The 12,830-nt window shown below is 31.9% G+C and overlaps 2 protein-coding genes across 3 annotated transcripts in view; both read left to right on the plus strand.

The window, feature by feature from the left end:
• The window catches only part of LOC125067637 (bumetanide-sensitive sodium-(potassium)-chloride cotransporter), a 30,743-nt gene extending 28,757 nt beyond the window's left edge, over nt 1-1,986 (plus strand). For both annotated transcript variants that reach the window (XM_047676337.1, XM_047676338.1), the window contains exons 19-20: nt 55-188; nt 578-1,986. In XM_047676337.1, the coding sequence (XP_047532293.1) occupies nt 55-188; nt 578-691 (248 nt within the window). In that variant the 3' untranslated portion in view covers nt 692-1,986. The remainder of the gene's footprint in view (nt 1-54; nt 189-577) is intronic.
• Nucleotides 1,987-2,869: 883 nt separating this feature from the next.
• On the plus strand, nt 2,870-11,349 carry LOC125067922 (bumetanide-sensitive sodium-(potassium)-chloride cotransporter-like). Its single transcript, XM_047676819.1, has 19 exons — nt 2,870-2,894; nt 3,577-3,659; nt 3,795-3,872; nt 3,954-4,134; nt 4,216-4,475; nt 4,571-4,679; nt 4,804-4,943; nt 5,153-5,344; nt 5,933-6,164; nt 6,268-6,389; nt 6,458-6,593; nt 6,750-6,961; nt 7,632-7,873; nt 8,262-8,539; nt 9,064-9,212; nt 9,434-9,588; nt 9,960-10,099; nt 10,488-10,621; nt 10,936-11,349. Exons 1-19 carry the CDS (start codon nt 2,870-2,872, stop codon nt 11,041-11,043), a joined length of 2,976 nt encoding a protein of 991 aa, XP_047532775.1. The 3' UTR covers nt 11,044-11,349.
• The last annotated feature ends 1,481 nt before the right edge of the window (nt 11,350-12,830 follow it).

The raw sequence follows: 12,830 nt of genomic DNA on the forward strand, positions 1-12,830 counted from the left end.
TCGAATGACTAACTACCTTATAGAATATTGTGATAGTATTTTATTGGTCCATAGAGTGCAAAATAAATCCCACGGAGCTAACAACGCTGTCAGAGAAGACGAACCGTCAGCTGCGACTGCGAGAGCTGTTGCTCGCCAACTCGTCCGCGGCGCGCCTCGTCGTCATGTCGCTGCCCATGCCGCGCAAGGTAAGATGTTGCACTATAAGCTGTGAGTAAGATACTTTGTTGTCTTTGTCTCTCTTTTAAAACATTTTACATTAGATAGTTTCTGACTAGCCCTGAGTCTTCTGTTCTCCTGATTACACGTCAATGATTTTTAAATACAAAAACTATGACTATTGTTAAAAATAAAAACATAATAATTGGAATTACGAGACAAACAATTAAATTTACCGGCTTAATGTAAATATTTCTAGGTAAACTCGTGTATTCAGAAGTAAACTAGAAGTAACAATAAGAATTTAGAATTGCCGTGAATAGAGACTTTAAATATGTATGAATTATTATCATTTATTATTATTAAACCCAACAATGTAACTGTATCGATTAGTCACGTACATTTGTTCGCTTCGAAGGGCTCGGTGTCGGCTCCGCTGTACATGGCATGGTTGGAGGTGCTGAGCCGCGACCTGCCGCCCGTGATGTTCGTGCGCGGCAACCACACCTCCGTGCTCACCTTCTACTCCTAGACTTTAGTCTTACTAGCTCTACATAAAACGACGACTTTACTCGATAAATGGAATCTTTCCATTAAGTAGACATTAACACTCTGCCTGCTGCCTAATTTATACCGAATATATTAGAATATATGAACATGAAAGATTGCAGGTAACAAAGTACAAGAGTATTGAAAGAGAATATCTCCCTATCCTTCGTTTGTTATTTTATGTAATAAGTGACGCAATTACGTCATCGATAGGAACAAATGTCCTTGATAAAAGGGCAGTATCCAATAAAAGTTACTTAATAAATTAATATATAATCATACCAGGTTAAGTATTGACATAATTCAACTCTGTGACTCTAATAATATGGTAGTTTTTGAAATTAATCAAATCTATGCTGTCATAATATAGGTAAAGCATATTATTAGTAAATATAGTACTTTATTTTTAGATATTTTTGAAAGTTCTAATTAAATTTAAGATGATGTTGTGATGTGTAATATATACGTACAAACACGTGATTATAATATATGAGAGTACAAGTGAAAAATTATGAGTTTATCGTTAAGCAATTTGTCTTATGAAAATATGTCCCAAACATCTCCACTTTATTTGTTAAATATTTCGGAGGAAAATGTGAGTTAACACTTCACGAAAAGAAATAAAATAAGAAAAAATATATCACCATTATGGTTTTTGTTTCACTCGTCAGGTCAAACAAATTGCTTATATTATCTATATTTTTTTCCTTATTATTTACAAAGTAACACCAAAGTAGTAAATTTAAGTAAAGTACAAGTAGTTAACTATTAAGTAATGCAGCATTTTTTTAAATTAACATTGTATGTAAGTACCTACGTATTTAAGCTAAACTCGTTTTAGTATTCATTTTAAGTATTAGCGCAGCAACTAAGACCCATCATGAACCAAAGTGTATCGTTAATTAATGAAATAGAACAAATTAATATATTTATACAAATTTTACTCTTCTTATACTCTTTTTGTATATTTATTAAGTAATTTGAATATGAATGAATTGAATCTGATCGAAGATCTTTGCCAACTAGCTGAATTCTAAATAAAAAAATAGGTTAAGTGAATTGTAACATAACATTTAAATTCATTCTAGTATTTATATTTCCAGTTACAATAGTTAACAACTTAGAAATAATTTATTAATAGGATAAGTCTTAATATGTATAAGTATCAAAATTCATGCGCCGTAAGTAATCAATACTTTCGTTATATTTTTTTGTACGCACATGGTCATTTTTGTATTAACATGTAAAAAACTGTTAAATTATGTTAAAGCCATATTGTTTTTAAGTATATTCATGTAAAATTAATCACCAAAATAAATATTTGTTACATAAAATAAATTTATATTTTTGCTTTACTTACAAGTATTAATTCATTATCATATTACATATCTCTGTAAGATAAGATTAAGTTATTATAATAATTTAATGTAGTCATTTTTGTATTCTTTAAATTAAATACTTTATCATTAGACGTATATCGTATTCACTCCTGTCATGAGTATTATACTTTAGAAGAAAGACAATATTTTACTTGAATATAGTTCATCATCAACAAGAGCAATTTGTTTTATTTTCTGTTATAAGTTATTTTTAATTATCCTGAATAGGCTTTATAATTTATAAAGGAAAATTGAAATTTAGCAATTCAATGTCTTAACCGAAAGTAATAGTTGCCTTTATAGTACGTAATTAATATTTATATTCATTTATTTAAAATAAAAAGCAAATCTTTTTATTTTATGATAAAGTAGACTATTTCTTTTTAGAGAAGAAAAGTAAATTCATATAATAATATGACTTATATTATTGTAAATATACAACCTTATACGAGTTATACAATCTGTTCTCAGATCTCTTACTATAAAATTCTTTGAAGTTTAAATAAAATATTTTTTCTTGGTTTTTTGTAATTAATTTATATGCAATTTGTTTATAATATTTGATTCAATTAAAATGAGTATTTATTATTACTTCTCTAAATTAAACAATATATTTAAGAACGCATAAATAATAAAAAAACGTCATTAAAAATAATGTCAATTAAATACTAATAGAACGTAAACAATACACGTTTGTATATTTATATTAAATCTAAAAAAAGGAAAACTGGATATCTATAACAATACTTGTTTTTAGGTACTCACATTATATTATTCGTGTAATGATAGCCGTAAGGTTAGAAAAAGGTAAAGCTCATTAATCCACATTAATTACGAGTAGGTAAGTGTTTGGAACCTTCCTTAAAATATCTAGGATTGTTCCTAGTGTCTTATGTCTATTTCCGAATATTTTGCTACATAAGCAATAAAATAATATCAATTCCATTATTCCAATGGCTTTGTTTACATTTGTTTGTTAATATTTAATATCATCGTATTTAGAAAAATGAATCTTTTATTTATAATTTAAGGATAACCAATACCTATATCCTACTAGATGTTTTATTACAATTTCTAAGAAGAAAACGTTGCCGTATACCGTAACGTAACCACATATTCACCATTGTCTTAAATCTTTGAAAATTTCTAAAAACAAACATACAATTGAAGCGTTTTAAAAGACTCGTGTTATGACTGTAGATAACCGGTAACCTGAGATCAGCTAATGGGCAGCAGTTCAATCGAACTCATTCAGTTACTTACTGTTTAATCATTGTCATGTCTTACACTATTGCGTTGTACCTCGTTTAATATTGACACAGAGATAATAAATAACCTATAAGCGTTTTGTGTTTTTTTAGCTAAAATAATGAACCCACAAATATATCTTGTATCATTTGGACGAAGCGGCGAGTTGCCATAACTAATTACATAACCTTTGAAAGGCTTCACGCAACAGCCATTAATTGTCATTCGATTAATTTTACAGAGCCAGCTAGTGGACATAGCCAGGCCCGAATAGATAGTAGAGTTGGTGCAGCTTTGATAGCTACTTCGGGTCATGGTGACGAGGTGAGTACGTATATACTAATAAATAAACATTGCAACCATGTCAATAGATATATTTCTATTTCAAAGTATATTTATAAATAGAGAATATTATATTTCAATATTCTTAATACTAAATGTTGTGTAAAAAATTTTTAGGAACATAATATTCAAGGTCAAAATATTGAACCTACTCCTGAACTCACAACATACAATATCAAATTAGGATGGATACAGGTGAAATAAAGCAAACAGTTTATTACTCAGACATGCTATTGATATTTAAACAACAGGAATTAAGAGAGATTTCTCCATTAGGGTGTTTTAATACCATGCCTTCTAAACATCTGGGGTGTGATGCTTTTCCTGCGCATTTCATGGATCGTGGGTCAAGCTGGTATCTGCCTAACAGTTCTGATCATCTTTCTATCGGGCGTCGTGTGCGTTATTACCACGCTATCCCTCAGTGCTATTTGCACGAATGGCTTATTGAAAGGAGGTACTTAACTGATAACTTATACAAATGCATACGTTAAATTGCCTTTGTAAGCTACAAAGAACACTAAATATATTGTTACAGGTGGAGTTTATTATATCGTGTCTAGATCATTAGGAGCAGAACTTGGTGCATCTGTTGGGATTATATTTGCTTTTGCAAACGCAGTAGCGGCAAGCATGAATACCATTGGTTTTTGCGAGTCACTAAACGATTTATTGAAATCTTTTGATGTTAAAATAATTGATAATGGAATGAACGATGTGCGAATCGTTGGCACTATTGCACTTTTTGTAATGTGCGTTATTTGCGCTTTTGGAATGGATTGGGAAACTAAGGCGCAGGTTAAAATGCCATAACTGATTGTATATATTAAATAACTTATAAAAGCTTAGTAATATAGTGCACGTTTAAAATGTACAAATTGGTTTACTTTCAGAATTTCCTTGTTGTAATTATTGTGGTAGCGATTTTGAACTACATATTGGGAGCATGCTTGGGACCCACCAACAACAGTGAGAGAGCACAAGGTTTCGTTGGTATTAGTGGTAATTTTGGATTCATTGTTTTCAAAAACTGTAACTTATTATTATTTTTTTATTTCTGTATTTGTTGAGTAATAAGACAGATACTTTCCTATTCTAAAATTATTTATTAATCTTATGCACGCAGTGGAAACAGCATTGATTAATCTCGGTCCAGACTTCCGATACAGTGACAATCAGCAACACAATTTCTTTAGCATTTTTGCGATGTACTTTCCCGCTGTAACCGGAGTTCAAGCTGGAGCTAATATTTGCGGTGATTTGAGAGTAAGTTTAACAAATTTGAGAAATGCTAAAAGATGCGTGAATGAGAATGCTTTTTGACTATTTCGACTCTCTCAAAATCCGATTGGCATTGCGAAACTAAAATTTGAGGAATTGAAGTATATGGACTTATTGTAAAGTAAAAACAAAGAATTTATTCATTTATTGATGTTGTAAATAAATCAATTAGGTAAGTATTTTCTACCCACCAGAATCCAGCCACAGCAATACCCAAAGGAACACTTCTGGCGCTAGGTTTATCAATGTTCAGTTATCTTGTGATGGCGGTGCTATGCGGATCGGGCGCTCTGCGAGACGCTAGTGGAAACATTACAGACGTCACCTCAGGCACTATCGACGCCTGCATACCTAACTGCCAATATGGGCTGCATAATAACTATGAGGTACTTATTTTTCACATTATTCGGCACATTATTCTGGTTTAGAGACATAATGGATTAATAAAAAAGGGTTACGATTAACTCCAGATCAGTTTATCGTAAAGTATCGTTTATTGAACGTGGCAAAGAAGAGTTCTTTTTTTTGGATATCTATATATACTCAAATCAAGTACAAGTTATGGTGCCCCAGATAGATCATATATCAAACTTAAGTGAATTTCAGATACTACGTATAATTTCCCCCCTCTCCTCAATCTTAACAATTCAAGAGTCAGGCATAAATATATTATCTCCACTATCATCATGATATTTTAAAATTCCCAAAAATATACATATTTTTTACAATTCAATATATTTTTTTCACTTTAAGTTATAATAATAGAATTAAATTATATATAAGTTAAATTATACGCGACCTAATGTTGTCTTAGATTTTCGCGATTATTACACATTGAAATAAAACTAGTTAGTTCGTGGTCACGAACACTGCAAAGTGCTCGAAACGTCGGGATGTTAAAATAAAATAATTAATATACGCGATTAAATCCGTTAAAAAACTAGTTTTATTTCAATACGCGACCTATTTTGTAGATAATGCAGCTAATGGCGCAATCGAGCGCTTTTATTTACGCCGGCTGCTGGGCGGCCACATTGTCGACGGCGCTGACCAACCTGCTGTCGGTGCCGCGCCTGATCCAGGCACTGGGCGTAGACCGCATCTACCCCGGACTCATCTTCTTCTCTAAGCCATACGGCAAACACGGCGAGCCCTACCGCGGATACGTACTCACGTTTTTCGTCTCGCTCGTGTTCTTGCTGATAGGTGAATCATTTTAAATTGAATATATTATATTACATTTGTTTAACTATTGTTTGGGAAATTGTGGAGTATGTATGATTTTTGTTATTTTCCTTATAATTTTCAGCTGATTTAAATACTATAGCTCCATTAATCACAAATTTTTACTTGGCGTCGTACGCTCTCATCAATTTTTGTACATTTCATGCGGGTTTGATCCAGTCGATAAGTTGGAGGCCCACATTTCGAGTACGTACGATATCACTGAATATCTATTCATTTATTTATTTGTTTTAGTAATTATATATTTTTTTCAGTTCTATAATACGTGGTTATCTCTATTTGGTTTCCTAATATGTATCTTTATAATGATGATAATCAGCTGGGCGATGGCGCTCGTTACATTTTTTATTTTCATGACTTTGTATCTACTAGTACTATACAGAAAGCCAGGTAACAATTAAATATTCAATTACTTATATGTTAAATTATTCACTTATTAAAATTCGATATAACCCTTTTATTCAAAAAAATGGTGCACACTATATTTGTTGATATATATATATATATATTTTATTTAGTATGTGTAGTAAAATGAAATTATTTCAGATGTAAATTGGGGCAGCAGCACGGACGCACAACGATACAAGGACACGGTGTCAGCTCTGGTACAGATGTCCCACATGCATGAAAACATCAAATCTTATAACCCACAATTGTTGGTATTAGCTGGAAGACCCAACAATAGACCAGCCTTGCTCGATATGGGTCATATCATCACAAAACTGGGTTCGTTCATGATGGTCGCGGATGTCATCGAGGTAGATAATCGGAAATTGTTGGTACTTAGTATTTTTATTATGACACTATTCATGGTAACGAAATAACTAGTTTATATTTAGAAACTAACAACACTTCCCAATATCGTATAACATAATTGTGCCCGTGCCGACAATTTTATCTTTAAGTCTAACTATATGGATTTACATAATATACCTCAAACAACAGGTATACCTACTACACAAACGTACCTGCGAGCAGCTTATTTCAGTCAAAATAAAGTCTAAAATTATAAACTATCATAATGTTAAGCCTAATCCGATTACCTCCTGGTTTTGACTAAAATAACAGCCTGTAAATATATCTATGTTAAAACCTTCGAGCGTATTCCATGAATTCCATTACGCTTTAATGCGGAATGGATAAAGATGTGGAAGACTTGGATCTTTGAAGCTATCCGCGCGATGATCTTCACCACCGAGCACGAGATGAATTATAATCACCAATTAAGCACATGAAAATTCATTGATTGCTTGCAGTGGTTTTGAACCCGTAATCATAGATTAAGATTTGCCTGTTCTAACCATCGGTTCATCTCGACATTTGAGTGAATTCGGAAAAAAATAACTTTGCTTGTTGCTTTTATAGATAATGTTACTATATTCTATTTTAGTATTACCAATTAATTAAATGAGTTATTATAAAATTTAGGAACCAATTTCACAAACAGAACGAGTGGGTCGACTTCAAGCTGGCGAAGAATGGCTACTATCACGGAAAGATCGTGGCTTCTACGTAGTTTTAGACGGCTTGCCCTTCGAGATGGGCGTGCATGCAGTCATTAAATCAACTGGATTAGGCAGCCTAAGGCCGAACGTTATGCTCATTGGCTATATGAACAGATGGGCAAGATGTGCAGTCACTAGTGTTAGAACATATGTACGGGTTCTTCAGTAAGCAACCGAAAAACAATCAATTGGACTTATTTTATTTGGTGTTTGTCTTTTAACTGGGACAGGATGTGTTATTAAAATAAAAATAGACATAAAGACAGCAATAGCATATTGGGTACAAAAAGAAGTTTTTTTTAATGTGTTTGTGCCTAAATAAAAATAAAGCCTAATTAAACATTAAATATGTGGACTTAAATTTTTGGAACAAAATTCACAAGTAACACACATGTAAAAGTATCAGATACTAGTAGCTTTTGAAAAATACAAATAGTAAATATTGTTCAAAGGAAAGGAAGTAGCACCTTTTGAATTTAATTCGATTAAAATAATGTAACACGTAATATCACAACATTTGAAAAAAAACATTCAATCATCATTTAATATGTAGACATCGAGCGCCCCGCGGAACTATCCCAGTTAAAAAAAACACCATTGTAAAATATGATACAAATGAAATTGCGCTGCAGTGCATCTCAGTGATGAATGGAAACAGGTTAGCGTTCGAAGAACAACTCGGAGTATCCATCTTACGCGTGCCGGAGACGGCGCGGCCGGTGAAGGCGCACGTCACGCGCAGTGCGCACGAGCTGCGCGCGCATCACCACGTGCAGGACTTGCTGTTCGCCGACTCCGACGCTGACTTGCCGCATCACGAGCGTTCTAACGGTGACTAGAGGACATGACGGCTGACGCTACTGGATCCCATTAAACTTTTATAACCTATGCCAAATTTTAATAGTTTTAGTATTTTGAGCACAATTACTCTGAGTAATCTCTCTTAAATGTTTGGAAAGTATTATTAAACTATCGAAATAAAGATATCATTCATAAATAATAATAATATTTTATATTATAAACGTCGACGAATAGCATATTCTGTAAATAATATTTTGTCAAATTAATGTTTTCATGTTCCAATAGACACACGACCGTACACCAGATCGGTAGTAAATAAATGTAAAGTCCTAAGCACTGGTACGTAATGTCAGAACTATGCTAAATATTCACTTTCGACTATTACATTAAGATTCCTAGAATCACAGACTGTGGAAAAGCGAGAGGAAATATGTTTCATATCAAAATAGTTATAGGCCACACGCTTACTATTTTAATGTACAAATTCAATATGTATATGTATGTATGTATGTCATAAGTTCACTAACAGGATTTTTTTTGTTTATATTATTTAGACGGAGCTCAAAGTAGTCACCCAGAGCTGGGAATAGTTGTCAAAGAAAACGTCCCTTCTTTTCATGACAGCGATCCTAACAAACACACCCCAGTATCAAGTCTTTCGATGAGAAAATCTGGAGTATACAAACCTTTAACTTTTAGCTCTGTGAGTATAAAATATCAATTGAACTTGTATTTAATAAATCTTTCACATCAATTTTGTTATTGTGTACTTATATATACACGTAAATTCGTCACTTAATATCTACTATCTATATATGTATGCAGTTTATATACATTTACTTAATGATACCTATATAATACCAGCTAATCATTTACCAAGTTTAAATATTTACATATGGGGATTACTAAAAGTTATATGTTAAGGACAACGATTTGGACGCCTGGTGGCTGTATGACGACGGAGGCCTAAACATCTTGCTACCGTACATCATTGCTCGTCGTGGCTTCACAGAGAAAATGCCGCTAAGAATATTCGCACTTACACGTGACTGTAACGATATTCAAGATTCTGAAAAACAGTTAGTATGAAAAAATATATATAATACAATTTAAAAATACTTTTCAGGGTATTAATGAATAAAATATATATTTACATATGTATAGCCGAGCCACTTAGCATTTTGTTTCGTTTGTTCAACAAACCTTACAGCAAATCGGTTCGTTTCGGATAATAGTAACAATAAGTAAATATTTTTAAAAAGTTAAGCTATAATCCGATACGAACCGAGTATATTCACGCAAGTGCTAACGACAACTGTACAAACTTTCAACTTTATCAGATCAACGCATCGTTAACATTGGGAACGCAGAACACGAATAAAAACAAAGATAATAGTATATATAAGTAATATTAATAATTATTAAATACTATTTTTATTATTTATTTCAGGATAAAGGCTTTACTACAAAAATTTCGTATCGAATATTCATCACTGATCATGATTCAAGGCATCAACGAACCTCCTCTACAAGCTAGCGTGGAATACTTTAATCAGCTGATTAAAAAATTTAGAACTGATTTCGGAAGTGGTTAGAAGTACCATAGATTTTTTTTATAAATATTTTTTTTTGTTTAATTTAATATAACCATAGCACCTGTCTGGAGTGCATTATATGGGAAGCTCTATACAAATCTCATGGAATATTTAAATCAAGGTTTTCTTTACTCCTTCTTCGATTGAAAAAACTCTACATATGTAAAGACTACAAGCTATTCAAATAAAAGAAAAAAATATATTTCGTCAATCCACACTACATAAATAATACTTTATAAAATTTCATTATAAAGATACTATACTATACTATAGATAACAATGAAACTCAGTATTTACTTCAGTCGATTACTGAAATAATTAAATAAATTAATGTGATATAAAAATGTGTGTAAAGTGTGTTTAAGAGATAGCGGTATTTACAGACATTCTAATATCGGATGCAGAGCTGGAGCGCTTGAGCAACAAGACCAACCGTCACCTGCGACTGCGAGAGTTGCTCATAGAACACTCATACATGGCCTCCTTCATTGTTCTCACACTTCCCTATCCGAGACTGGTTAGTTTTATTTCAGTAGTTCGTCGAAAATTCCACGTATTGTTTCTACCAAAATCAGACTCTACTACGGCCTTTTTTACATAAAGAAAATTAATTGATTATTAAAACTTTTAGACATTGTTGTTTAAGTTTATTTTATTAACAGCATCGCTTCTAAAATTCCTAAAACATTTTCTGTTAAGGTGACATTTTGAATAGTAGATTGGAATAAACTCTGCAAATAAAACATAGATTGTTCATAGTTTAAAATATTCTAGTTTTATTGCTTTTACTTTAGATATAAGTGTGCATAATTCTTATATTTCTTCTGCCAGGGCTCGGTATCCGCTACTCTATACATGTCGTGGCTCGAGGTGTTGAGCAAAGATTTGCCACCCATGCTCTTCGTGAGAGGAAACGACGAGACTGTTCTTAGCGTATAATACCTAATAAAATAAATCTGAACATTAAAAAAGTTTTGTTTATGGAGTTTAGTTTTTCGTAGTCGTATTTTTCGACATCGTTACGCCGAGCGGCGCCAGCGTTGCAGACGAGAGCCAACGTGTGCGAACAGTTCATTTGAATGCCTTGCCAGTACTCAGGATCGCTCGCTCGGAAATCAAAAGCTGGATTCAGCAAGTCACGCCCACCTATTTGTCTGCGCTCCGTCATATCAGTAATGACTTGGTCGCTAAACCTAACGGATTTAAGATATGTTGAGCAGAAAAATTGGGATATTCAATCTTATCCGTTAGTCTGAACTTCACACATAAAATATGAATACAGTAGATTGATAAATAATTAAGTATTTTCATTTTGTTATATTGATTTATAGCAAAAAATTAAGCTCTCATTATAATTACATTATATTAAATACCTAGCAAATAATAAACTGGTAAATCTGTTGGACTTTTTAATGTCATAGTAAAATTTAGTTTAATTTAATTTAAATTCAGCTTCGTAAAAGTTTACTTGCACGGATTTTTTATCAAAAGCATTAATCTGATGTGATCTTCCGTTCAAAGTTTGTAAGCTCTTTGGTTTATGTTTGTAAATTCAAATATTATGAATACTTCTGAGGAAAGAAAGCTTTGCAGGAAAGTTTCTATGAGGATTTGTTTTGGCAAAATTATATTCATATTTTTTTATAAAATTTATAACATATTTAGTATAGTACTTGTTTTGTATTATTTAGTTACTAGTGTGTAAGCACCTTTATTTTTTTAAGTGAATCTCAACTAGTTTACTAGTTTTACTAGTTTAGTCCTTGAAGTTCATTTTTATTGATGACATTGTTGAACATATGATATGTTAGTCGCAAGATATGTATCGACGGACACTTTAAAGATAAAAACAATAATTCGGTTTCAATATATTACAAGTATTTCTTTATTTCACACATATTTCACAATTTTTAATTTACGATTTTAACATAAAATGATAATATATTTACAGACGCAAGAACCAACAGGCGTTCCAGACCAACAATTTCATTAAAAGATTACAAAATAACATGAAAATATCGAAAAGAATTGAAATTTTGGTTTTCTTGTAACAAAAGCGAGCGATGATATAAAACTACATTCGATATAATGTGTCGATATTTACAAGTTTTCTTATCGTGGCAAAACATTTGTACGCTAAGTGAAAAATATTTTCCTATTTATTATTTATCTATTTTTGTGAATATCTTATAAATTAATATATTCTGCAACTATTCAAACGCTAAGAGCTATGGATTGGGGCAGAGGTTGGGAAGCTATGTTTTCTGCTGTTTACACTCTTACAAGATATTGTTAAACAAATGTATACGTCTTAATTGATATACATATTTATAATTATTTTAAGAGTGCAAACAGTAAGGAGTCGAATAAAGTTAGTGTGAAAGTAATACATAATTCTGTCTTGCTGAGGCGGATTGAGATTTTATATATTTCATATTTATACATAATTTTATGAAAAATTAAGATCAATCGAGTTAAAAATAATTAAAGCAGTAAATCTTATTCGGGCTTTAGGTATCAGAAATTGTGCAAAATAAAGCCATGTTTAAAAAAACGCACGCAATTGAATCGTTAAAAATCGCATAGAGTATAGATCATATCATATCACGACACTCGTATTCGTAAATTTATTTTTAATTGCATGTATTTTCATTTCCTGTTACTGCATAGGAGTTCATATCAGAAAATAGTAAATGATTTTAATATTAACATTAGGTTTAATTTGA

Source organism: Vanessa atalanta, chromosome 12, assembly GCF_905147765.1.
Source record: "Vanessa atalanta chromosome 12, ilVanAtal1.2, whole genome shotgun sequence".
NCBI classification, from domain to species: domain Eukaryota; kingdom Metazoa; phylum Arthropoda; class Insecta; order Lepidoptera; family Nymphalidae; genus Vanessa; species Vanessa atalanta.

What these genes read in the sequence shown, in the direction of transcription:
- LOC125067922 (XM_047676819.1), top strand. Translation starts at nt 2,870, where the DNA reads ATGATAGCCGTAAGGTTAGAAAAAG. An exon ending in GGCTGCATAATAACTATGAG is followed by an intron (nt 5,345 to 5,932) that starts GTACTTATTTTT and finishes CCTATTTTGTAG; the next exon opens with ATAATGCAGCTAATGGCGCA. An exon ending in CACTTCCCTATCCGAGACTG is followed by an intron (nt 10,622 to 10,935) that starts GTTAGTTTTATT and finishes TTCTTCTGCCAG; the next exon opens with GGCTCGGTATCCGCTACTCT.